Source organism: Marmota monax, unplaced genomic scaffold (assembly GCF_021218885.2).
Source record: "Marmota monax isolate L192 unplaced genomic scaffold, Marmota_monax_Labrador192_F-V1.1 WCK01_AAM20220418_F8-fsc00101, whole genome shotgun sequence".
NCBI classification, from domain to species: Eukaryota; Metazoa; Chordata; class Mammalia; order Rodentia; family Sciuridae; genus Marmota; species Marmota monax.
In genome coordinates, this window is record NW_026692786.1 from 4,263,031 (window position 1) to 4,289,761 (window position 26,731).

Here is a 26,731-nt window from a genome sequence, read left to right on the forward strand (position 1 = left end):
CAAGTCGACCTATGTAGCCTTCTCAAAGAGACTACGTGGACCTGATTGAGACAGATCAGTGGAACAGGACGGAGGAGGTGTGTCTATGAAGGGACAACATGAGGAAGTTGGTGGGGAGGGATCATGGAACTCATCTGTATTCTGGTTGTGGCTGAGGTTGCACAGATCTATACAGGTGTTAAAATCAACTAGTCCCATGAAGACAATATGGCCTTCTGACTTGCCTCTGCTCTGTGAGTAGGACCAAGGAAAGAACAGGGAGCCTGTTGAATAGCAGACTTCCCCTACCTCCCTCAGTTTTGGTTTTCATTCTCCTAGGCCTCAGCTGTCAACTTTCCATCTTCTGAAAGGCTGAGGGGGACAGCCACAGGCTCATGAGTGGGGACAGGGAGAGCCTAGTCCTGTGGAGAATTGTAACCAGTTCTCCCCCTCCCCCCACCAATGTGTGTGTGTGTCTGTGTGTCTCTCTGTGTGTGTGTGTGTGTGTTTTAATTATTATTATTCCTGAGCTACTTTGAGATTCTACCTGGCAGACTGGCTTCCACCCTGCTACAGACATATAACAACAAGGGCCCTGAGTGCTTGCTTGCTCTCTCTCTCTCTCAACCATTTTATACCCTTTGCAATATTGGGCTATGACTGCCCATTCATTTCGTAAAAAAGGGGATTTTGTATTTCTGTTCAGCATTCTTCTTGTTTTATTTATTCGTGGTTGTTGCTGCTGTTCTTTTTCTGGGATATGATTATCCAGAAACGAAGTGGCAGAAAGTTTTTGGTCCTACCAGCCTAGCCCAGACATCACCACTGCATTCTGTGACAGCTACTGGGGCTTGTGCAGCAGGAATTAAACCAAGAGAGAAGCCGAAAGCTCTACAAAGCAGGGGTTCCAGTGACGGAGGGAGTAAAGGAAATCCCACAGGTGGAGGTGACAATAGGTTTGCAGTCACCCAAGCAGTAGGAACCGAACTAGAACTTCAGAGGTTTTACAGAGGAGAGGCCTCCAGGAGCAAGAAACTGCTACCAATGGATTATCTGATATGTCCGACCTTGTGGAAAACTCTACCAAGAGGCTGTAGGTGGGTGTGGGAAAACTTCATCCTATGTCCCAAGAAAACATGAAATGAAAAGGAGCCCATTATTGGCTTTAGGAAAAATAAAATGAGAATAGAAACAATTCAAAGCACTCTGGTATACTACTTGACTCGACAATGAATAGTATCTATATAATGAACAATGAATATTAATTTAATAAAAGCTGTTGTGAACGAGGCAGGAGTAAGAGGATTGAGGTCACACCACTAGTTGAAAACCAGGGACTGCAACTAAAAGCCATGTTTTTAGATGTCTCCTCCATCATGCTTGGCTGAGGGGGGGCCCAGCGCAGCACGACTTGTTAGGGTTAATGCATACAGGGGCAAGGGAATGGAGTGTCCAGCCACCAAAGAACCAGTGACCAGGGTTTGTCTTGCTCCAAAGGAGGGACACCATTCTGACCACCTCTGAGGTTCTGTTACTCCCTGGAGGTTAAGTGTATCCAGTAAGTCATTCACCCAAGGACTTGCATCTTTAGTTGTAAGCAGAAAGTGACCAGCTTGCTTACTCTGCTCTACTAAGAGGCTGTGGGGAACAGACAGGTCCCAGCTGAGCTTGCCAGTGCCTCGTTGGGAATGGTGACTAAAAAGACCACATCAGAATTTCAGCTGACAGTTGGAAGCCTCAGTCAGAATCACCAGCTCAGAATTACGATCAAGTTCCTCACCTCACGGGCCTCTGGAGAAAGCTGACACTACTTTGCGTTTCTAATCAAAGCTTTGAGTCTGAGATAACTTATTGCTTAAACAGAGACAAGTGGGGCCCCTATCCTGGAGCAGAAGAGGCAGCCCAACATCAATTCTCCATGCACCCTGGCTTGGAGGGGGGCGGGGGTCCCCTCTCCCAGGAATGTTAGAGATATGCTATCTCCATCAGAGGACAGGATGGAGAGAGAAGTTATAGAACTCCCATCCTCCATCCCTGTGCAGCCAAAGCCATCAGGTATTTAGGGACCATTTTCCTTTTCTACAGGATATTGACATGGTTGGTCTCATCTTTACTTGCTTCATGTCCTACTTATGAACCTGTGACTATGAAGTATCTACTTCCAGAAACATATTCCCCAGCCTATCTGACTCTTCCGCATTTTTCTAGAAAAAGGCTTAGATGAAAAACCGCACATGCTCTGGGACCTGCAGCCCATGAATTCTGAGCTGAAAGCCCAAACCTTACAACTCACCTCTTCATCTAAGCCCCCTACCTTTGTTCCAGAACCCTGTCATTGAATCTTATCTCCTTAATGTGAATGCAAACTCCGAGAACAGGCATTATATTAGGGTAAACTAAGTTGCTATAACAAATAGATTAATATGCAGATGTTCAACACAATGGATGTTTCTTTTTTTTTGCTTTTTGGCAGTCTCTCTCTCTCTCTCTCTGTGTGTGTGTGTGTGTGTGTGTGTGTGTGTGTGTGTCCCTAAGCCCATTCCGAGATCTAGGTTTTCTATTGTGTGACTCCACCTGAGCCTAGGTCCTGGTCTTCATCCGCATTCAACTGGTGGAAGGAGGAAGAGCAGGGATGGACCTTCCCAGGCATCTTTTTATGGGTTAGACCAGGAGGCAGAACATGTCACTTTTGCTTACCTTCCATACAAAACTTAGTTGAGTGGCCCCCACTAATCATGCATAAGAATGAGAGATGTCATCTACCTGTGTCCACCAGAAGAGTATGGTTTTGTAGGTCAGTCTTCTGCTAGCCTCCCCACTTCTCATCCCCACACCCAGAACAAGGAGGGACATTCAGAGGATGTTCCATGAGAGGTTGGTAAGGGTTGGGCATGGGCCAGCCTCATATGGATCTGTAGACAGAGGAGACTCCAGGGCTCAGGATGACATTTAATTACGGTCCCCTCACATCTGTACCCACCCAGCCTCTCAAGAGGTGGTAGGTTGCTTCAGAAAGTGGATGAGAAGGCTGGTCTTCCACACAAACCTCTTCCTGGCTTCTGCCCACAGAGGTCACTTGTACAGAATTCCATTCCATTGTGCCAGGCAGATGGGCGTCAAGCACCCACTGAGATACCCCCTGTGTCAGGTAACTGGGATATATGGTCCATCTGTCATAGGGCAGCTCAGATGGCCCTAGGATGGCTAGGATGGGCGATGGATATGTGGATCACAGCCTTGAGAGAGTGGCAGAGGGGAGGGCATGGGGGTGCATGCTGGTGTTCCAAGCAACTCCAGAGGCTGAGCCAGGAGGATCACAAGGTCGAGATCAGCCTAGGCAAGTTGGTGAGATCCTGTTTCAAAAGAAAAAAAATAAAAAGGCCTGGGGATGAATCTCTGAAGTAGAGTTCCCCTGTGTCCAATCCCTAGTATCACAGAGAGAGAGAGAGACAGAGAAACAGAGAGAGCGGGGCAGAGACAAAAGTCATACTAGGGGAGCCCAAAGAAAGAACAGAGGAAAGTGGGTGACACACACACACACACACACACCAAGACCAGGCGTCCTTCTCTCTGGAACCCCTGCCTCCTGCTGGTGCCATCTCACCTGGCCAGATGCTGGTCTCTATGCTCTGTTTTTATTACCCAGGGAGAAGCAGCTCGCTCTGGGTGCACTGATGTCAGCATATGGCTGCAGGTGGCTGCCTGCTGTAGAAGGAGCGCTGGAGTAGAAACCAGGGACCCTTTTTAGAATTCTCATCTTGTGGATCTTAGCTCCTCTCCCCACCACCACTGCCACTGGCCGGGGCCACCGCAGTGTCTGTCTGGTTTGGACAGCTGGCCATGGCCTCCTCACTAGTCCCCTAGATGGAGCTAGTCCTTGCCCTCCTGAGTTGATTCTCCACACAGCTGCCTGTAGGATCTTTAAAAACGTAAACCAGTCACATTATTTGCTTGGTCGAAGCGCTCAGCTGGCTTCCCAGGCCTCCGTTTCCCTACTACGCCCTTCTTCTACTTCATTTCCTTCACAGCAATTAACTCTACCTATAATCATATTTTATTTTTAATCATTTTACTTGATTATTTCCTTTTCCACTAGAAGGCTGGGGCTCTAAGTAAGAGAGGACCTTTGTCTTATTTACTTCTTTGTCCCTAATACTAATTGAAGGCAGGTTTTTGTTGTTGTTGTTGTTGTTTGGTACCAGGGATTGAACCCAGGGGTTTTCAACCACTGAGCCACATCCCTAGTCTTTTTATATTTTATTTAGAGACAGGGTCATGCTGAGTCGCTTCAGGCCTCACTAAGTTGCTGAGGCTGGCTTTGAACTCACAGTCCCCTGGCCTCAACCTCCAGGGCTGCTGGGATGACAAACATGTATCACTGAACCCAGCTGACATGGTTTATTTAAGCCTCAGTTTTCTCAACAATCAAAAGGGGGACAATGAATTCTCTGGGTTTCATACCTCAGGGGATTGTGGGGATTGAATAATAGAACAAAGCAGAGCAGATACTGTGCTCTGTGACGTAAGCCAGGTAAGGTAGCCTCATTGTTAATACTGCTGACCAAAAACACTAATTGTGCAAGATACTTCCACATCCCCCCAGTCCCTATTTTAGGTCAAATGGTGGCATTGTCTCTAGAACAATAGCCAGAGCCCTCCTCCCAGTTGAGATACCTGGGAGTCTATTGAAAATAAATTAGTAATGCCTCATTCTCAATGAAAAAGTCTCAGGGAGATTTATAATTTTATTTTTTCTAAGTGTACAGAATAACATAAATCAAAAGGAGCAATAGTCTACCTTGTGTTTTGACTACTTTGACCCTCTTCAACCTCTGCCAATTTTTATCTCATTTTTGTTTAACTTTATACATCAGAGTTTAATTTGAGAGCTGGTCGAGAAGACAGTGATGTATAGGTTATATCAAGTGCAGCTGAAATTACCCTGTCTCTAGGGACTTCGGGCTGTAGGGAGGGTCCCGGTCGTGTTTCAGGGGGTAGAAGAGGAATGGTACAGTTTGCCCCTTGAACCCAGCCTCGCTCCACCCAGCCACCTTCATCGCTGCCTCTCATTTATTTATTTGGCCACATTTAAGGAGCTCACAAATTGCATCCATCCAGGCTCATGCTTCCGGCCCAGCCGCGGGCTCAAAGTGTCGGCTGCTGTGGACAATGTCATTTTCCGAACCCGAAAAGGAGTTCTATTAGCATTGATTTTTCCTCTTTGAATTGTTATCTTCATTGGGAAAGTGTGCCCAGTTGGCAGTGTAGTCTGTCTAGACAAAGAGATTGCTGGCTTTGCTTTTTTGAGTGTCCACAGCAGTGCCTGACATCTGCCCCACAGAGTACTAGCTAAGTAAGACTCACTGTGTAAACACAGGAGTGAGTGAATGAATGAATGAATGAATGAAGAATGAATGAGATGCCCTCTGCTTCCTCGTGGCTCTTAATATTCCAGCTGGCCCCAACTCTTTCTGAAGAAGGTAAACATAAATAGATGAACTGAGCCACTGACACAAGAACTGGGGAGCTGCTGTCTCCCCTGAAAACTTTCAAAGGTAGCAAATAGACACTTGAGACCAGAAAGGACCTTGTGGTCATCTTGCCCAATGCTTTTCTTTTGCATCACTATTTCCCAAGGCAGCCAGATCATGTGCCGGACCATCTCCATTCAACACCTCCAAGATGTGCCACCCCAGCCATGACCCAGGGCTTAGCATTTTTAAATGTACATTTCCTTCCTAGCACTTATCACAGTTTGAAATTACATCCTTGAGAAATTATTTGATTAAAATCTGTCTCCTCCACTGGACCCTGAGAACATGGATAAGTTCTGTAATTAAATTTCACGAGAAAGGTCTGTTTGTTCGCCTGCATCCTTAGGGATGGCCACAGGGCTTAATGCAGAAGAAGTGCCCAATAAATATTTCTGAGTAAATGAGTATCAAGTAAACTGGGGTGGAGGGGACGCCTGTGATTTGCTAGTATCGAGGTAGGAATAACGGCAACAGTTAAAAAATGCCCAGATATGATATGGAAGTCATGTTGTACCTGGCCACAGGATCTACTGTGAGCTCAGCAGCCGGGTAAGACAGTTAAGAAGGCACTACATGGTGGCTAGACTTTGGAGCTAGGTGAACATGCCAACAGTGGCAAAAATCGCTTTTGATTCCTTACTTTAGAATTTAGAATTCCAGCTTCATTGTCCTGGATCGTAGCTATGAGCCACATCTGTGGCTCTTGGGCATTGAGAACATGGCTGTTCTGAATTAAGAAGTATTGTTAAGTATAAAATCCATGCCCAAAAAGGTTTACATGAAGTGAATGTAAAATATCTCATCAATATTTTTATATTGATGATATGTTGAAGAAAGAATTTTGGATAAAACTGGTTACATCAAATTTATTATTAAAATTGATTTCACCTATTTCATCTGCTTTTTAAAAATGTGGTCACAATAACATTTAGAATTACACGGCTTGCATTTGATTTTAGTGCTATTCTAGAGGGAGACCCTTAGAAAAGTTATTAGTGGCTGAAGAATCTTATGTGAATATTCATCGGGGACAAGAATTCCTAGTGTTGAAGTTGCGCCTCTTCTGGGGTGCCCTTTGATGTTGTTTTTTTTTTTTTACCATCTAGTACCTTTATCTTGGGGATATCGTGCTGCAGAAAGGATCTAAAACATGTAAAAATCCTTTATGCATAAAGTTAGTCATTATAACAATCTATTATATTAACAAAAAGCATTAAATATCCTAAACATTTTTAAGCAGTAGGATTTTAGCATTCATGAAAAGGAATATTATGCAGTCATCTAAAACTCTACCAACGATGTAACATGACAAAATATGGTAATAATGCTCAACCAAAAATTCAAAATTCAAAACTGCATACTCACTAGAACCATAACTATGGAAGAAAAGCTCAGAGGAAAGCAAGTGGAAGGAGGTATACCCAACCATCAACAGTTGCTATCTGTGGAAAATGGTACCATGCATGACTTCTCTTTTTCTTCTATATTTTTGATTAAATTTTATTTAAGAAGAATTGATTTTTAAAAGAAAAAAAAGAATTACACATATCTCAAGTAAAAAGAGTAACCCTCAAACGTTTTTCTGAGCACTGTAAATGGCAGCATGCAGTGAGGCATTTCAATTTCAGGTGTCCCTTTAAGGCACACACTGGGCAAATTTTCTGAAAGAACATCCTTTATACCTTTCATCAGGCAGGTCACTTAGTCCTGTAGCCAAGTGAACACCACCCACATGGACCTACAGCTCCTCCATAGACTCTAAGGTCTCTGAGGGTGGTGGTATGGTTCCTTCTCTTTCTCCACTCCCAGCACACGCTAAAGCTGGCACAGTCTGGTGCTTGGCAAGATGCATTGCTGCCTGCCCTTACAGGTCTCCCTGTGCTGTGCTTCTGGAAGCAGACCCAGATGTCAGCATCAAAGTCCTACCTTTGCCCATTAGTATCTGGTGGGGTGTATCCAGCATGGCTTCCAGGAACCATTTTTTTTTTTTTAAATCTCAAACCCTTGTAACCATTCTGTTAATTTTCTCTTATGCTTTCCTTCACCTTTGCAAATAGTCTCTTTAGGAAATCCTCCATGAATAATCTGCATTCAAGTGTGTCCCCTCTTTCCCACCAGGATCCTGACTGACACAGAACTTAACTGAAAACACAATGTCTATCAGTGTCCTATGGGAAGAGAGGCACAAAGCACGTTAGAGATGTCTATCGTGTGCTCCACCCCAGTGTCCTGGAGAGCTGAGATCTGGGGCAGACAGACCCACATTCATATTCAAGTCCTACCCTTCTGTGAGCCATGAGACCCTCCTCGTAGTCTTCATCCTCTCAAGTCTTGCCTTCCTCATTGGCAAAATGGGGTTAGAACATCCCATCCCATCAGTATCCTGAGATGCCTAAACTTTTTAGCCTGGGACTTGGCATGGAATAAGGTCCCAGCAAATAAAAGTTCTGCTGTCATCACTATTAACCATGCAGTGTCAGTCTTATGAATGCAGATGTCCCCAGAAGACCACCACCTCTGGATACTTTATTGCAGTTCAGGAGGGTACAAATCCTCCACATCCCCTCTCCCACCCTTGGGGAAGGAGGGACTTCAGAAAAGGCCTCCTCTACCCAGAACTATGCACCGCATTATTCCCATTCTGGTAGGTTCCTTCGTGAATAGAGAACAGGTTATTCATGAAGCAAGACAAGGGCAGGAAAACCAGCAGGAGATAAAGTACATTTTGAGAAAATCACTTGTTTATTTAAATATTGTACTTATGAAAAATCCCAGAATGAGAAACACGAGCATTTGTGATAATAATCAAAAAGAAAATACATGATCATAAACACAAGAGTTTGAAGATATTTGAAACAAAAATATGCATCTTTAAAATATTAATATTTCAAAATATCCATATTTCAACCACAGAATGAGTCTTTCTTTTAAAAGCACTTTGAAAACACCTCCCCACACTCTCTTTGTCTCCTTTCTTTAGAAGGCATCTTCTCTTTAACTCCCTTTGGGAAACTTCTTATAAATGAGGATTTGCATCTCAAGGGATTACTCTGGTTAGGAAAGTGTTTTATTAAAAAATATATGTTTGCCACAGAATGCTGAGCGATATAATTAGCTGGTCCCTTCTGTTTTATTTTAAAAGGCTGTATGGCCAAGTTCTAATTAAACATATTCTCAGGGCGTTTGAAATGTGAAGGTGCCTCAGAATTGGGCACTAAGATGAAAGAAGCAAAGACATAGGGGACGTGAGCCAGAAAGAAGGATCTCTGGCCACAGGGCGCCCGGCAGTACAGCCTCATTTCTGTTTCTGTGCGCACAGATCCACAAGCCCTGCCCACTGTATCTTTGGTGGGATGCTGCCCTGTGTTCTGGGAGGTCACACACAGAATGCGCTGATCTTGTTCCATCTAAGGCAATCCAGCGAGGCTGGCAGAGTCCCCGGCTGGCATCCTGGGAAGGAGGGCGTGTCATAGGTTATCAACTTTACAGGAGAACTGCTAAGATCCCTGCCAGTTCTGACAATTCTGATTGTACATTTGGGTGTATGCTTTTTCCTAGTTTTTGCCATACAGCCTAACGACATTCTAAATGATCAGACTTCATTTTACTTGGTGAACTCAGGAATAAATTACAAGGTGATAGAATCTTGCTCTTGATCACATTATATAAACCCGGCCTGGCTCAACCAAGAGAAGCAGAGTCGTGGCCTCATTTGTAAAATGGACAGAATTATGCTTACCTGTAGCTCTTTAGGAGGAATCAATGACCTACAATGGAATATTCTGTTTCCAATGAGGAGTCCACAAGAGTTAAGAGTTTAGAAATACCTCCTTGGAATCCTCCCACCTTGGCACCCTGCATAGCACCCTCACTTTTTACAAAGCACTTTCATATCCATTAGAACCTCTTTAGGAGTATGTAGAACTTGGCATTCATTGCTGGTGAGAATACAAAATGGTACAGCGGCTTTAGAAAACCATTTGGCAGCTTGATACAGAGTCAAGCAGACTTTTTCCATATGACCCTGCATTTGAGACCTGAGAGAAATGAAAACTTAGGTTCACACAAAACCTGCATGTCCAGACACACAGCACCCTTATTCATAATCACCCTAAACTGGAAACAACCCAAATGCCCTCTGACTGATAAATGGTCAACAGATCTGGTACATTCATACAAAGAAATACTTCTCCGTAACAAGAAGAAATAGCTTATTTGATACGCACAACATGAATAAATCTCAAATGCATTATATTGAGTGATAAAAACCAGATTTGAAAGGTCATATATTGTGTAATTTTATTTATGCCACATCCTGAAAGATCCAAAACCATGGGGAAGAAGAATCGGTGTCTCAGATCCGTGGTTCAGTGGTTCCTAGTGTCGGGGAGTAGGAGTCAGGGTAAGTGGTGGGTAGAGGACTACAAAAGGGTAGCACAAGCAAATTTCTAAGGGGCGGGGTAATGGATTATCCCCAGTCTTACTTACAGTGACCACATGACTCTTCTGCATCTGTAGAATTCAGAGAACTACAGACCAAAACAGTGAATTTTACTCTATATAAATTAAAAAATGATTTTAAAAAACCCTTCCAGGTTTGTAGAGAATGTAGCAGTTGTTTGAAGTTTACTCCCCCGCCCCAGTCCAATATTCATTCTATCAACTAGGAAGGTTCAGGAAGCTTGTCAGGGACTTGCATTCTTTTCTTGGTGGTGGGAAAGAAGAGGGCCCTAAAAACTAAAAGGATGTAGATTATATGAGTTGATGAAAAGTTTAATTAATTAATTAGTATTCTGGATGGGGACAAATAAAGGGGTCCCACTTCCACCTGTGGCCATCTTGAAATCATGAGATGAGACAGCCAAGTATGAGATGATGCTAAAAACAGAGGGGATAGTCAGAGGGTAAGAAAACTGGTTTAAGTTGAGCCTGAATCTACCACCAGACAATGTCCTCATGACTGTGTGAGTAGGATCCATATTATCTGCAGACTAAAGCATCCTGGAAAGATAATCAAGGATCTCACTAATATATTTTTTCTTTTTTGGGGGATACCATGGATTGAACCCAGGGGCACTTAACCACAAAGTAACATACCCAGTGACCCTCCAACTTTTGTTAAATATTTTGAGACAGGGTCTCGCTCATTTGTTTAGGGCCTCACTAACTGCTGAGGCTGGATTTGAACTTTAAATCCTCCTGTCTCAGTCTCCCAAGCCTCTAGGATTACAGGTGTGAGCCATTGTGTTGGCAACTGAAATATATCTATATGATCCACAGTCCTAAACCAACTTGAAACAAACCAGGTGATAAAGAACTTTAGTGAAATAAAATATGAAACATATATTCAGTGGAAAATGGGAAAAGGACTCAAAAACATGCCTCACCTGCTCAGGACCAAAAACATATAAACAGGCGCTCAAATACACTACTAATCATGGAAAGCAAATTATACAGAGAGCAACCACAGCCACCAGATTAGGAAATAATTTTTAAAAAGAGGAAAAACACAGCTAAAAATGCCATATGGTGATAAGGATGTAGAACAATGAGAACATTTAAAACACTTTGGAAGATAGTACTGTAGAGACGCATGCTGTATGACCAAGCTTTCCCACTTTCACAGGGGCATTTTAAAAATAAGAGCTCAAAAACTGGAAATACAGAGAAACCGAACATATTTTGAAAATGAACTAGCCACACACATCCACATAGTTAAGTCTCACAAACAAGGCATTTACCATAGGGATAGTTTCTTTTACCAAGTAAAAGAAACAAGACACAAAATGATTCATCCAATGTGATTTCATTTATGAACACACAAAAGAATGAATTCCTCAGTGTTAAAACCATGAAGCAATGCAAGACAGCAGTCACTCCAAACCTCAGGACAGAGGAGTGGCCTACAGGAGTGGGGATTGGCATTGGGAGGTGTCAGAGAGACTTTGGATAATTGAGTGTTGACCCTCTGTCCTTATTTAAATCATACATCTATGATTTACATAGTCTTCTATATCTTTTATGTATCGCACACATAGAAACATAAGAAATGAGAAACCAGATTCCTGGAGCCAGGAATGTGTAACTAATGACTAGGTGATGAATCTTTAGAGGTTTTGGCTCCAAAGAGGGTCTACTCCAGTGCGTCTATATTATGGTCTCAAGTCTTGCTTCCCTTCATTATCATTTCCTGCAGCCGGAGACCTTTTAAAGGTGTTTGCTTTTAAGTAAAAGTTGCATCCTTTTAAAGGTATCCATTCTTTCTCATAAGCGTAATGAGTATTAATCTTACAGAGTGCCCCTACTGATTTATTACATGGCTTAGATCAGATTTATTTTTTATATGCACCTACAGAGACTTAAGGTGAGCTCTTTTATTCAATTGTGCCTTATTTGCCTGGAAATCTTTCATCTGAAAAAAAAACATCAGAGGCAAAAATCTAGGGAACCACACCCAATGCCTCTTGAATAAGTAAAATGCATGCTGTAGGGTCTGAGCATCAACTTCATGCAGTTTCCTTGTAGAAAATTCCTTCCTGCTCTTATTCAAGCCTATTAATTTGACTCTTATTGTACATACAAATCTAACATGCTCAGACATTATTCCAAAAATACATCAATTTAGAAAGGTAAAAAGTGAAGGAGAAGGGGCCAGAGCTAGTGACAGTAAAGAAGTTGACACTATGTTAAAGGACAGCCTAAAAAAAAAAAAAATGTCAACTCAAACTTCCCCAGGGTTTTTGGAGGCATTTACCATAGGGATAGCAATAAAATGTTAGTTTAGAGAGTTACTAAACCCTTTCTCAAAAAATCAGATACATGTGTAACATATAATGAATTGATAAGTTTCGTGAAACTTACCATTCAGGAAGGGCAATTTTATACCCACTTTCCTGTAAAGAAATCATTCTGTGAGAATGCTAGAGAAGTTCATCTAAATCCATGTCTCTGCAAGCACAGATACAAACACATGCACATAACTGTATGTATGTGTAAACACATGTGCAGAGGAAAGTATGTATCCATATCCTGTGTTTGTGTGTGTATATGTGTGTGTGTGTGGTTTGGATCCCATTAAAGAATTCAGGATTTGGATGGAATTCACCCTGATAGCTGAACAATTATGGGAACAGTTGCATCCTCAGAACAAAATGACCTTTTCAAGTTCCAAAACATTAAAGGTTAAAGAATGTTTGAAAGGAAGTTAATACTTTTAAAACATTGGGGGAAATCGCCATCCTCTCCAGGACCTGACCAAAATGAGGGGAAAGTGCCCATGGTCTTTATGAGCTTATGCAGGGAGGTGTGACATAGTTAAGTCTCACAAACAATGCAAAGTAAAAGAAACAAGACACAAGACCTTGCCTGCTTCTGCTCAAAGCCATGAATGAAACTACCTCCTTAGCAAAGAGAGACACTGTCTTGTGATGGGCCCAGCACGGGAGCTCAGGAAAGAAACCCTTTTCAGGTGGGTTCCTAATTGCAATTTTGAAGTCACATTTCTTTCTCTCACGAGTAGCAATGGCAAAGAGAGCAAATCAATGTGTGTGTCAGATTTTTCCAGCTTCTACTTTCCATCTGACCTGGATGGTGCAAATTCCAGTCACTACTAACAGGGAAAATAGAAATATCAGTGTGGCTCCTTACCATATCCCTTCCTCTAATGAGCTCACAGAAAGGTCTGGAGGAATCCATCTTATCAATCCTGTAAATGCCCACTCTTCCCAGGAAGTCAGGAGGCCTGCCTGTGCCCTGCCTTCACCAACTCTCCCCACCCCACACTTTTTTTTTTTTTTTGGCCCCATTCCAAGCACCTGCTTGCATTCTAAGGTATATACCCAGCCTCACTGTACCTGTAAGCCTTTGTCTTCAGGAAGGCCTGATTCTGTGGCTGCTCTTTTCACCTGGGCTTTAGAGAGTCAAATAGTGTGTACCAAGCCTCCATCCGAGGCTCAACATACATCATCTTAGGTCACCATCCAGATAAGCAACCCAGGTAAGCCTCTTTCCAGATAAGATACTGGGAAGTAGCTTCTACTGGACTTGCCCACTGACACTCCTAGTACATCAGTGCCTCTTTCGTGGTGTGACCCAAAGCTCCCAGCATGTAGCAACAGGTAGCAGATATTTCAAAAGGCATCTCCAACTTTGATCACCTCCTTCCTCATTGAGTCTCTGTTGTTTCAGATGGAGAGAGCTGTCCTGTTTTAAAGATGGGGGGATGAGGTACAAAAGGTAGGGAAGACTTGCTCAGTTACTTGGTAAGTTATAACCACACACCCAGGCCTTCTCCCACCACAATCAAAGCCTGCATTCACCTGCAATGTACAGCTGCACACGGCACATGTAAACATGCAGAGCAGACCCACTATGTGCATGATCCTTCTGTATTGCTCATTGGTACCTACTTCATGTCTCATTTATTCCCTAATTCATTATGCATAGTTCAGGCCAGCTGAAAGATGGGTAATCTTTCCCACCTAGCTTGTCTCTCCACATGCCCCAAGAGGGAGGAGGAGCAAACACATTTGCATTTCTGATTTGTGGACCTGCTTGACAAATTTCACTACTGGTGGAGGATTCTGATCCATTTGCAAGTCTCAAATTTTTCTAGGCCAACAGGTGAGGCCTGAGGAAGAGAAGGGGATCTGTGGGCTTCCACAGAAGGCCTTCTTGCCACATAATATATATCTACTCCATTGGACAGGAAGAGGCTTCCTCCCTTCACAAGACTTTCTCCTAATAGGAACCCTAGTCCCAGGCACTCAAGTAGGCTGCAAATGAAGATTCTTTAAGGAAGCAGGGAGGCCCCTTTGGTACTTAAACCTATCTCTGCCATCAGTTATTTTCTGAGTGCATTCCCATAAAGCCTAGGCCCAAAGCCTCTCAAAAAACCCTAAATGATGCAAAAAGTCTTGCTAAGAATTAAATTCCTTAACAGGGCAACCTACTTCGAAAATTACTGATGATACCTGCAAGGCACTCAAAAAAGAAAATGATTCTATCTCAAATTTGTATCAATACCTACTATTTTTTTTTTTTTTTTGCTATTTATATAGCATTGAGTTAGCCTGGGGCCAGGTTCTGAGAGGCCTAGGTCTCCCTGGCTAACAGGAAGGGAGGACAGCTGCAGATGACTCACTTATGCTGAGCATGTCTGAGGAAGAAACGCCTAGAGGGGACTCAGACCACTACCTAAAGACCCTTTTGACTGGTAAGTGGGTTAGGGATCATGTACTCTCTCAGGCAGGAAACTGAGATCCAACTCGAAGCACTACAGAGATGGAGAAGAAACAAGGTGCTCACCAGTAAACAGCAGAGAAGTGAGACACAATGCACCTCTAAACACTCCATTTAAAAAATTAGCCTGGGATGGGTGAAGGGGTGGGAGAAGGAGGAGATGCTCCAGCAGATAAGAGATGTCCATTGGACCTTGGATCCATTGCAAAAGTCCCTGTTGAGTCAGGACTCCCAGGTGGAGCCAGGTCAGGAGGCCAGCTTGCCAGGGGCCTATGGAGTGGAGTTCTCCTGGGCCACCAGAGGCAGCACCATCCCAGAGCCAGTTCCCTTGATGTGCTGTTTTTCTACATCCTAACCAAGACTGTACGCTTGACTCTCTGTGCACACTCATATAGGGATTGCCTTTAGGCCTAGGCACTTCCTCCAAGAAGTAGTTTGCTCAGGGGAGAAGCTCTACCTATGAGGGTCAGGGTCAGCATTCTGACACTGCCTGCTCTGGTATATTCCAGGGGTCACATTTTGCTGCTCCAGGCCCTGTACAACCTCTGGAGAGTCCCAAACAAGTTCAGAGCTGGGGTGCAAGGCCTGCATGTGTGCAATCCTCCACTTGGTGCAAGTTGGATATATCTGTTCCAGAATTTCAGTACTGGAGGGGCTTGGGGGAGTCTTATTGTGCTCTAGGATGGGCAAGGGTCTTGTCATGAAGCTAAGTCAACACAGCAATTACTTAAAAGCTAGGTTTGTTCTGGGATCTTACATAAAGGCACTTTGGGGAACCTAAACCCTTTCCTAGGGTCACCACCTGCTTCTGCAATCCATCAACACATTTAAGTGCAAGATACATACAGAAACCCTACAGCACAGCTAGTACTCTAGGCCAGCCCCAAATCCTCCTCGCGCCCCAAAGCACCCTAGCCTGCCACCTCCTAGCCCCCATTCCTCTCTCTCATCTGGATCTTGTACCTCGCGTCAGAGAGGCCGCCCGCTGTCCCTCCTCTAGAGGGCGCGGATGGAGAGGTGGTAAGGGCAGCTCCCGCCGCCCGCTCAAGAACGGACCCCTAGGGACTCCACCCCTACCCCACCCCGGGCCTAATTTGAATATTTCATTGGCTGCCGCCAGTCTGGTCAATTTATCATGCAAATGTGGATGCCCTCCGCGCCAGAGAGGAGCCACGGGCCCGCGCTGGAAAACCGCGCCCGATTGGTGGCCGAGACAGCGGCATTTGTAATATTTTTCTTTGGGCATTAGAGTCATTTACCAATGCCATCACCGCAACTCCAGGCACTGAATCACCAGCCATTTAAAGGGTTTTATTGGCAGCTTTGAAACTTTTTAACATGTTCTTTTATTTTAAACTAAGTGTCAAACCTATTTCAGACCCCACCCAGCCCCCCCGCTCGCCACCTAAAAGACTACAAAATTCTTTGGACCCTCAAAATTTGGGCTCGGGGTGATCGCCCCTGCCTCGTCTAAGGGAGGACGACTTGATCGGTTTGGGACTAGCACTTGGCAGTCATTAAAAAAAAAAAAAAAATCTTTGATAATTCTTATGAAGGTCGAGGAGGAACTGGTAGAACAGAACATGAAAACGGGGGAGGAAAGAAGAAAGAGGGTGAAAGACGTGGGGGCGGGGGGAGAAGATGTGGCAGAGGAAGAGGAAAGGCAGAATTCAGGGCTTCTCTGCAGAGGGGGTAAATCTAGGTTATAAAAGTCCCCGATCAGAGATACCTACATGTCATATAATGTGACCCTTGGGGCCACTTGTCCCCAACAACCTTGGTCTTTCTATTGTCCAACTACAAGTGTTATTCATCAAGTTTCAAGAAATAAAAAATGAAAAAAGGACGAAGCCCCTTGTACCTCTCTCGTGTACCGGCCCTATTGAGAGTTATGCTTAGTCTTCTTCGTTTGAAAATTTGGGAACAAACGCAAAATCATAATGTATAAATCAGAAAAGAGGAGGGAAGTTGGGAGAGTACAGGGAAACAAAATTCTTCCTGCTCTTGAAAATTCCCTGGCCAGTTAATGAGGTCACCAGGCGCAAAAAGCTGGACTGTCTGGTTAGAGAAGACCGGGTGGTTTCATTTCTGGGACCTCCTCTTCCTTCAGGGTTCCTGTATTCGGAGAGCAGGGGTTCACACCAGCGTCGGGTTGCCCACACCTTGATTCAGAAACCCGCTGCTGCCTGGTAGTTCCCGTAACCGCACGGGAAGAGGTGGGCATTTCTGCGTACCCAGTAGCAAAGAGCTACTCGCTCCTGCCAGGGGTGAGTCCCACCGCGGCTACAGCCGTCTCCAATGTAGGTTTTGTTTGGTTTTTAAAAACTCTTCACAAATAGTTTCCAAACATCCGTTTCACCCAAAGTGGGGTGGGGGACACGTTATCGCGAGGAATTCCAGAACCCCTCCCCCTCAACCTACGTCTACACGTGGGACTTCATAAAAGGATAATCCACTGGTCATCGCGCCCTCAAAACTGGGTTTAATATACATCTGTCCTCTGTAGACCGAAATGCAAAGATTATCTGTTTTCTTTAATGTTCAACCTCCTTTAAAAAGTTTTTATTTTTATTTTTTTTTAAGTTCGGCGAACGACAGAACGAAAGAGTATTACGGAAGAAAAAAGAGCTACTTGAAGATGCGCCACTGAGAGCACAGGAAAGTGGGGGAAAGGAGGGACAGGAGAAGGAAATGGCCAGCCTGTCTCCAGAAACCCGAGAAAGTGAACTCTACCAATCACCCAACCCGACCCGCTTCTCCCCCGCCCCCACCCCAGCGGTAATCTTCCTTCCTCCCCCTGCTAGGTGTAGAGTTCAGATTTTTAAAAAGACGTTTAGAACTGCCTGGAAATCCGGAATGGCGGGGGGGGGGGGGGCGGGAATGAGGCATCCGGGAGGGGGACTTGAGGGACCTGGCTTCCATGGGGGCTAGACAGCTTCAGCTTCCAAAGTTCTCCGGGGTCTAGACGCCCAGGAGTTCCCCGCGGGCTGCAGATCCAGCTTCCGCCTAGAAGAACGCGGGCATCTAGGCTGCCCCGGGAAGATCGCAGGCCCTTTTGCTTTTGAATTGAGTGGTCCTGGCGGAAAACGAGCGTGCCCTGGGCTTGTCCGCCGAATCGGGCCATACCTCGGTGCACTACCCCACAAGAAATTTACAAAGTAGGAAGCCAGGACCAGGAGGGGCAGGGTTTGGGCACAGGTGGGGGGGGGGGGGCGGTGCGCGCGCGCATGATTACTTTGTGTCGGGGGTGGGGGAGACACTTCACACTCCCAAACCCATTCTTGACCTTGCATGGAAATCAGTCCCCTACTTTTCAACGAAGTTTACCCCCCACCACCAGCCACCTCCGGGAGCGCCTGAAGCATCCCTCCAGAGGCCCTACAAAAGTGGCATTAATATACCGCTCCGATTTTCGAAGGTTTATTTCACGTCAAAACTGTAAAAGTTCTTGGGAGAATTTACAGACAAAACATCTGGTTCGTTAAAACAAAGCTACCGAAAAAAAAAAAGAAAGAAAGAAAAAACAAACTTCGCTGCTGTGTAAATGCACTTTTTACAAACAATTTACCGCCTGGAGAGGGCCTGGCCCCAGGGTCCGGATCTTTCTCGCGTTTTGGCAGGGGCTGAGGTCCCCAGAAGGGACTCAATTCTTGGTCGAAGTGTGCAAGTGGCAGGCTTCTCTGCACCCAGGGCACTTCCTCGCCACTGCCCAGCCCAGACTGCGGTGTGTGGAGGACCAAAAAAAAAAAAAGGGGGGGCATCCAGGAGCCAGCGTAGCAGGCATACCTGGTGCCGCCTGCCCAGGTCCTGAGTTCTCCAAAGGCCCGCACTCTGGCCAGCCGCACTCACATCTTTAAGCCGGGTGCAGGCTCCCGGAGTGTACTACCCAGACTGCCTTGTCCCTCCAGGTGGTCCACGTCTCCCTCAAGGCACCAGGAAACCCTCTCCAAGGTCAGAGTTTAGGCCCTGGGTGACTGGGACTGGAGCGTGCCCTGAACTGGCAGCGTCTAGGACTCCTTTCCTTTAAGTCTTTTCCCTAGGTGGTCATCCCAAAGACACCTTCCTCGGGTCAGGAGAGCGGTCACCCATTGCCCTCAGTCGTCACATTGGACACAACCTCGGCTGCCTCCCTGCGGTAGCCCAGCTGCTTCTTCCCAGGACCTGACTTTCAGACTCAGGCAGGATGTACTGCAGGTCAGGACCCCTCCCTCTCCACTGCAACCTGTTCCAAGCCATGCTTGCGTTTGCCTTCCCCCCCCCCCTCGGGAACTCGTCAGTTGGGGGTCAGAACGCTCGTGGGGTGGTTTAGACCCATTAAGATAGGACCCGGGAATGGGGTCCAGGACTCCTTGAGTGCATAAACAGACTGGAGACAGACTGGGAGTTTTTCTATAGAATACAGCTCAGTACCCTGGGTCTGAGGACAAGAGGGCTTCCGTTGGCCCTAAGATGCAATCTGGGGGATAAGAATTGCCTTCAGGGCCCCTGGGAATGATTTGGGTTTACAACATGACTATTTAGTTTCCGTGTGAACCACCTGGCCCAGATGTGAGCCGCCAGTTTCTCCCAGGAGTGTTCTCCACTGGATGGTTCTCCCTGAGTCGTCCTACTACCCCTCAGCCCATTTTTCCTTCTTCAGTTTTTAGGGATTTAAAAAAATCATCTCCCAGAGATGGGGGCATTTGGCTTAAATGTTTACTATCCAGCATGACTCAAGCGAAAAAGAAGTTACCTGGTGCTCTTGGGGATGTGTTGTTTCTGGAAGACACCTGCAAACTCTTTGAAGAGTAGGGTAAAAAAGATTTCTACATGGTGCATCTTCCATAGAATTATAGTTCCTCTGTAGGGCGAAGGCTTTTCTGCCCTCCAGTCTAGCATAAAAAACAGCTGGACCACCGGATGTGGTTATGCAGCGCCTGCACCCCTAAAGCACAGGCTGTATCTCCTTTCTGAAGGAAGGATCCCCAGTATGCACTGCCGCAGCCTCTCTGGACTCTTCAGGAACTGAACAGACCTCTGCATTCACTGGAAAGTGGCTCTTTCCCCCTTCTAACTTGCCAATCACAATGTGAACAGCTGTACAGGATTCCCCCCCCCCTTAAAAAAGTTGATTAGAGGGGACAGAACTCACCAGGCACCCAGAAAGAAATATTTGCAGTAAGAATGAAGTCAGGTAAAATGCCAGGTACAGCCAGCCTCCCAGAAAATGTCCGAGGAATAAGTCCCCTATAAACCCTACCCCGAAGTTTTTAAGGTGAGGACAAGGGTCCTTTGGACAGGCCGGACTGATTAAAGACGCATGTGCATGTTTACCCTCTGGACAGTTGTGGAAGGACAGGGAAGCAAGAGGCAACGACTGGGAGAACACACAATGACAGGGAGAACACGCAACCACAGCGGAGGTCAGCACTCTGGAAGAATGGGCACCAGGCACTGTCCACATATGGTCCTGCCTGACTACCTCTAAATAACATGGGGATTACAGACTTACTGCCACCCAGACACCTTTTCCCCTTGGTTTTCACTGGGATCCCTGTTCTTTAACCCTCTACTGTTTCTCCTTGTCAGGCCTGGTGGTGCAGCAGCCAAATGGGACCAGCAAAGTTTTACACTGAGATCTCTTAGCTAACACGTTCTGGCGAACTGACAACCCAGCATCTGCCCAGTTACAGTGGGCATAAGCCCCTGCATCAAGTAGTTTCAGGGTCTATACTGTGGTTGCTACGGATTTGGAAGCTCTCTCCCCTTCTCTTTCAGCCACACCCAGTCCACAGAAAAAGGGCAGAGAGAACCTAGGACTAGGTCGACACTGCCCCCTTTTCATCTGTCCCATCCCCACAATGGTCTGAAAAACTATTCACGTGTTTGGGGCCGCGGATTAAGGGGGTCGAGTGCTGGTAGTTAAAAGGACACAGTAGAGATCAGGGATCCTGCCTACCCCGCCACACCGGGCTGAATCTGTCTGCCTGTCCCGGCAAAACAGTGCGGTAGCGGTGTGCACTCCGCACAGCCCGTGTTGTGCGTGACGGGCTGTCGCTGCAATGTGCAGCCCATTGACACTGATGGATGCACCAATGGTTAGACGGACAGATGTTAGGGCGGATCGCACAGTGCGCGGCGCCTAAGCGGGGGAGGGCCAGCCACTGATCGAGCGGCGGCTGCGGCGAGCAACGCGGAGACCCGAGTTCAGGCCAAGGACCGCGAGGGGGGGGGGGAGGGTTGGAAGAGCAGCAAGGGGAATGAAAGGAGGAGGCAAATCACCACCGGGGCGAACTCCCGGCCTTCATTGAGCGGCGCCCAGCGATGTGTGCGCTGCTACCGGTGCGCCTAAGTGGGCGCTCGGCGCTTCGAAGGTGAGCCAGGGGCTGGTGGGAGCTGACCTCGAGCGGCGCCGACCCTCCTTGTAGGCAAGAAGCGCCCAGCGCGGCCACCAGAACCCTGAGGCCGCCGCCGGCGTCTGCCGACTCACCGTTCCCTCGCTCGCAAGAAGCGTTTCACGCCCCACGGCCGCATCTCCCAGGCCTGGAGGGGTCGCGGTTTCGGCCTCTACGGCCGCAGGCATCAGACGCGCGTGGCGTCCCCACCCACGAGTATGCCACACGCCGCCAGCCCCGGCACCCAGCCGCAACCCGCCACTGGCTCCGGACCCCTCTCGGGGTCCGCACCCCACAACTCCAAGCGCTCTTGCGCGCACTAAGGCGCTGGAGGCGTCTTTATAGCCCGGGAAGACCGCGGCGACACATCTGCATTCAGGGAGGCGTCTGGACTGAGCCCAAGCCCGCAGGCCGGGGGCGAGCAGAGACTTTTGATCTTACCGTCAGGGTGAGATCACGGTCTCCTGGTCTAAAAGAAAAGAAAGGACGCTGTGAACTTTTAAAACAAACTTGCAAAAGCAATCACAAAGAAACATAAAAAAGAGGCAGGCCATAAAAAGAAGGGAAAAAAGACTAAAAAAGAAAGAAACATAAGGAAAAAAAAAAAAAAAAAGGAAGGAAGAAGGTTGGGATTTGCAGCTCCCAGAGCGCTCAGTCAGTCCCGGGTCGCGGGTCGCCGGCCCTCGCCGGGACTGTCGGCCTCCCGGCCCGCGGGAGGGCCAAGCCCCCAGCCGACACGCCCAGGCATAGTGCCGCCTCAGGGACAGTGGGCTTGGGGACCGCCCCCGCACCCCCGCCACAGTCGCCGGGGAGCGCCCGGAGCCGGCCCCGCCGCGGCCGCCCCATTCCCGGCCCGAGAGCTGGCCCAGGGAGACGCAATCGAGCCCGCAGCGCATCGATGCGCCGCCGCCCGCGCCGCTCGGGCTCCGGCTCCCGCTCCGCCGCCGCCGCCGCCGCCGCCCGAGGGTCGCCCGCATGAGCTCCAGCCCACCCGCGCCCTCCTCGCCGCCCGTAAGTGAGCCCGCGTCGTCCTGCCACCAACGCAGCCCTCCCAGCTCCTCCTCCCCGCGGTCTCCCGGCCGGGCCCGCCCGGAGCCTCAGCGACCCCAATCACCCAATCAATAATCAATCCCCTTCATCCAGAACTGCCCGCAGGCCGGGCGCGGCAGGGTGGCCCTCTCTCAGAGGCGCCCTGGGGCGGGGGATGGGCCAGGGAGCCCGAGTTTGTTCTCCCGCCTCCGTCCCGCCCTGGGATCCGCCGGCGCCGTGGGTGGGGGGCGCGGCCCGGCGTCCAAGGGGGTGAGAGGCGGGGTGGAGGGCCCGTGATCATCCAAAAGTCAGGAGAGGAAACTTGGAGGCACCCCCTCCCACCCTGACCCCCCGAGACGGGCCCGGGAAAGTTTGCCCGGGGAAAAAAAATAGGGGGAAGTGGCAGCGGCGGGTCCCAGGGGAGGAGCCCGGGTGGCGTGGGGCCTGAGGGCGGCCCCCACCCACTCCGGCCCGCACCCGCCTCTTCCCTGGAGGGCGCCAGCGCCCGCCTGCGGGCCCTGGCATTTTCGGGGGGCGCGAGCCCGCGCCCAGGAACCTTTCTGTGGGTTTTGGACGCGGTGGGTGGAGAGGAGTGCGGGCCGGGCGGAGCAGCTGGGGGCAGCCAGGGGGCGGCCCGGGTGGAGAAGAGGGGTGGGCGGGGGTAGCTTGCGCCCCGGGACGGGCTCCGCGGGGCTGGCGCCGCGCCCGTGTGTGTGCGCTCGGGGCGGAGGCGGAGGGGCGGCACCCGGTCCCTGGACTGGGTGGGGGTCCTAGGCAGGCCCAGGGCTGGGGGCGGGGGCGCGGCGCCCCCGCGGGCAAGCGAGTGACACGATCATCTCCTTTTCCTTTAAGCTTGCCTGTTGCCGACGCCGCCGCTCCAGCCGCGCCGCGGGCAGAAGACTGGACCGCCGAGCCCCGGGCCGCGGCGGCGGCTGCGCGCCCCCCCGGATGCGGTGACCCCCTGCCCGGGGGCGGGGGCCGGGGCAGGACCCGCCGGGGCCGCTCCCGCGCTCCTCCTCCCACCCCTCTGCCCGCCTTCTCCCCCTCTCCCCGCCCCCCAGCCCCGAACCCCGCGCACCTCGTCTGGGGACGGGGCGGGGGGGGCAGGGCCCGCTCCTCCCCGCCCCCTCCTCCTCCGGCCTCTGGAGCGATTTGTCAAACTTCCCATTCCGCCGGCAGCGCGGTCCTCCTCCTCCTCCTCCACCACCACCTCCTCCTCTGCCTCCTCCTCCCCCCGTGCTCCTCCCTCCCCGCGCCTCCCTCGCCCGCCCTCCTTCTTCCCTCCGCACGTTCGGGGATCGCGGCGGAGCGCGGCGAGGGGGGGACGCGGAGAGCCGGGGCGCAGCAGCATCCTGCGGGCGGCCGCTCTCCGGGGGGGAGGCTGAGAGCAGGCCCGCCTCGCCCCCCCCGCGGGCCCGCCGCCCCTCCCTCCCTCTCCTCAGCCCGGCAGCGGCGGCGGCGGCGGCTGTGGCAGTCGCTGGAGAAGCATCATGCCGAGGAGGAAGCAGCAGGCGCCCCGGCGCGCAGCAGGTACGAGCCGCTTCCCCTTCCTCCTCCTCTCTTCCTCCTCTTCCTCTCGTCGCCCGGCGCCTCCAGCCGCCGGCAACCCCGCTTCTCGCCTCACTCCTTGCCTCTCTCCCACTGCCGGCGCAGAGTAACTCCGGGCGCCCGGCTTGCTCGCTGCTTTTCTCTTTGGGTGCGTGCGTCCGCCTCGGATACCCGGCGCCCCCCAGATGCCCCGCTGCGCTCTGCCCCCCTTCCCGCTCGCATCCACTTCGGGACCGCGCTCCGGGCTAACTGAGCGGAGATGGGTCCGCGCCTCCCCCGCTCTCTGGCTGCAGAGCGGATAGGAAGGAGCCCTGGTCTGTCGCTTTCCGTGGGGGGCGGGCGGGGTCACCTGAGTTCCCTGGGACACCTTTGGTGTCTTCCGCGGCGGACCGGCGGGGGACTGCCCGGTGTCTGCCAAAAGAGAGACTGAGAGCGAGTGAGCGAGCGTGTCCCTTTGGCCACCTTACTGCTAATTCGATTGATTCTTCGTTTATTGGGCCCAAACCCGGCACAGCGGTGGAAAACCAGAGCGCACAGGGTCTGGGTATTGTCAGATGACTGTCAAGTCAGTATTCAGTGCTGGCATTTCCTCTACTCCGGTTTGTGTCCCTTTACCCCCTCCCCTCCTTCCACTGCTTTTCCTACCCTCATCTCAGAACACTTAGTTTTGGGACACGTTTGAGTACTCCCCCCACCCCCCCACCTTTTTTGCCAGGAGTGTCAACTCCTGTTAAGACTGAACTGATTTTTCTTTTCTTTTCTGGAAACAAGCATCATTGAAAGCAAAACAAAACCCACACACGTAACATTATTTTGCAATAATGTTGGTTGGGGCATGTTGCCTGGAAGGAGGGTTTCTGGCCCTTTGCCACCCTTGATTTGATGACTGATTGATCGCCCGTCATGCTGCTGCCTTTGATCTATTCATTCCCAATAAACATCAGTAAATCACTTGCAATAGTGAGGCCAAGCTCTGTGACGTCAGGAGGGCCCTGTCAGTGCAACTTCGGGGATTTGGGGGCGGATTGCGAGAAGACCACATATGGACGTGATGTATTTTGATATGAGTAACACTCTGATGTGCAGTGGTTTAGATGCTGCCTGAAGGAGAAGGTTACCTAGGGGTTCACTTCTTTTCTTTTCTTTCCTTTCACTTCTCTTTTGATGGAAGAGGGGAGGGCAGAGAGAAGGGTCAGGGCATAGGTACTCTGAGTGCTGGTCTTACTCATGGTGGTTCTGGTGATGATGATTTCCATCAGGCCAGCGGGCACAGCCCCTGGAGCTCCCACGTTGGCTGCACTCAGGACTCCAGTTTCTTTACACAGGGTCACAGAGAGGGAATGATGTTTTTTTCTTCTCCCAGAAAATGTACTTGCCTGTCAATGTCTTAAGAAAATCTTAGGAGAAAACAGAGTTGGTTTGGTGCATATAATGTAGGTTTTGCTTTCTGTCCTCAATGTTGCCCAAATTTAGAAAGTTTGAAAATTCCAGTAGTGCTTGTAGGGAGAGTGTGACCTCCCAGCTCACCTCACTGATGCTTCTTGCTCATCCTACCTTCCACTTTAAATTCCAAGCTCAAGCAATGAGCTTATCTACCCAAAATAAACTCTAAAACTTTGGAGGAATCCTTCACAAAGTTGGGTAGTAGGAATGCCTTGGGCTTTTTCCAGTTTTTGAGATTTTTTTATTTCGTTTTTGGATACACATTTTAAGGTATCTGAGTGCCTCAATTAAATGAACCATATGTGATTACATCTTCACATTTGGTTTCGAACTCTCTACAGTTCATCTTTTTGGTTCCACATTGCCCATCCGAGACTCCTTATTTGATAACTTTCTTCTGAAATTATTAGAGAAGGGGAGAACGTACTATTGTTTTTATTTTAATTTTTTTTCAAAGCAACCTGTTCACTAACCTTTTTGCACCTTTTAAAAAGCCAGCCAGGAAATCTCAGGTCAGTTAAGAAAAATTCATTATATAAAAACTTGACTGCACGACTAATAGGAGATGGAAGAATGGTTTTGCTCTATCAAAATGACCCGTCAAAACGACTTTGTTTCATATTTGATTTAATTGTCTCTCTCCTGACAGGCACATTCATCAATAGCTTAATGGTCAATCAGAAGTTGGCAGCGTGAGTGGTTTCTTTCTTTCCCATACCCTGGTTTTGGATTTACTTTATCAGAATGCCTCTGCCTAATGGACCTGTGGAGGAGGGGGTGGAGAATGACTGAAGGGCTACTTATTTAAGAAGAGTGGAGAGGGAAAAAAAAAAAAAAAAAAACCTTCCACATTAGGCTGGCGATAAGTATACACAGGCCAATAAGTGAACTGTGTGAGGATTTTTCTTTTTTGTTGCTGTTTGTTTGTTTGGATGGACAAGGACAAGAAACTTCCCATTTTTTTCCCTCCTTTTTCAGTTCTCACAGCTGCAAGTTATAAGGTTCCTGCCTGCTTTTGTGGCATACTGAGAGTGATGACAAATTGATTGCTTTGTACTGATAGAGAGTGGGAAAAAGAAAGATGTCTGCTGATTGGTAACTGGAAATCCAGTCCCCAGCAACCTTGAGAATACTCGAGAATTTTTTTTCCCCTCCAAACTGAAAGGTCCGCTCAGCCATAAAAAAAGAAAAGTTGTTTTGCCAGCTTCATTAGTGTTCACCTAATTAGCTGTAAACCTGATGGATTCCTGACAGCTTTAATGATTGGAGATGACAAGCTCGACGCAGTGTCATCCAGCAGAATTAGGTTTGCAGCTAGTTTGATGTAATCAAGTTGATATTACACAGTCCTGGCTGCCTTTAGTTGTGCATTAACTCAATTTTCTGCTGCAGGTGACAAATGGGCTTTGGTACCTGGATAATCATGTCATAGGAATTAGGGCCCTTTTAATGGTCTGGGGTAGAATAACAACCACAAAGGGCCGAGAGCTGGGTAGAGCTTGCAGACATAGCACACAGGTGCACACAATCTTTATATTTAGGCCAAATGTAACACTGCTCTCTGGAAGGCCGGAATAGGCTCCC

The 26,731-nt window shown here is 48.5% G+C and overlaps 1 protein-coding gene across 1 annotated transcript in view; it reads left to right on the forward strand.

Annotated features, from left to right (window-relative positions):
* The first annotated feature begins 23,531 nt into the window (after positions 1–23,531).
* The window catches only part of Tshz3 (teashirt zinc finger homeobox 3), a 69,588-nt gene continuing 66,388 nt past the window's right edge, over positions 23,532–26,731 (forward strand). The window contains exon 1 of the mRNA XM_046448181.2: positions 23,532–23,686. Coding sequence (XP_046304137.1) covers positions 23,647–23,686 — 40 coding nt within the window. The 5' untranslated portion in view covers positions 23,532–23,646. The remainder of the gene's footprint in view (positions 23,687–26,731) is intronic.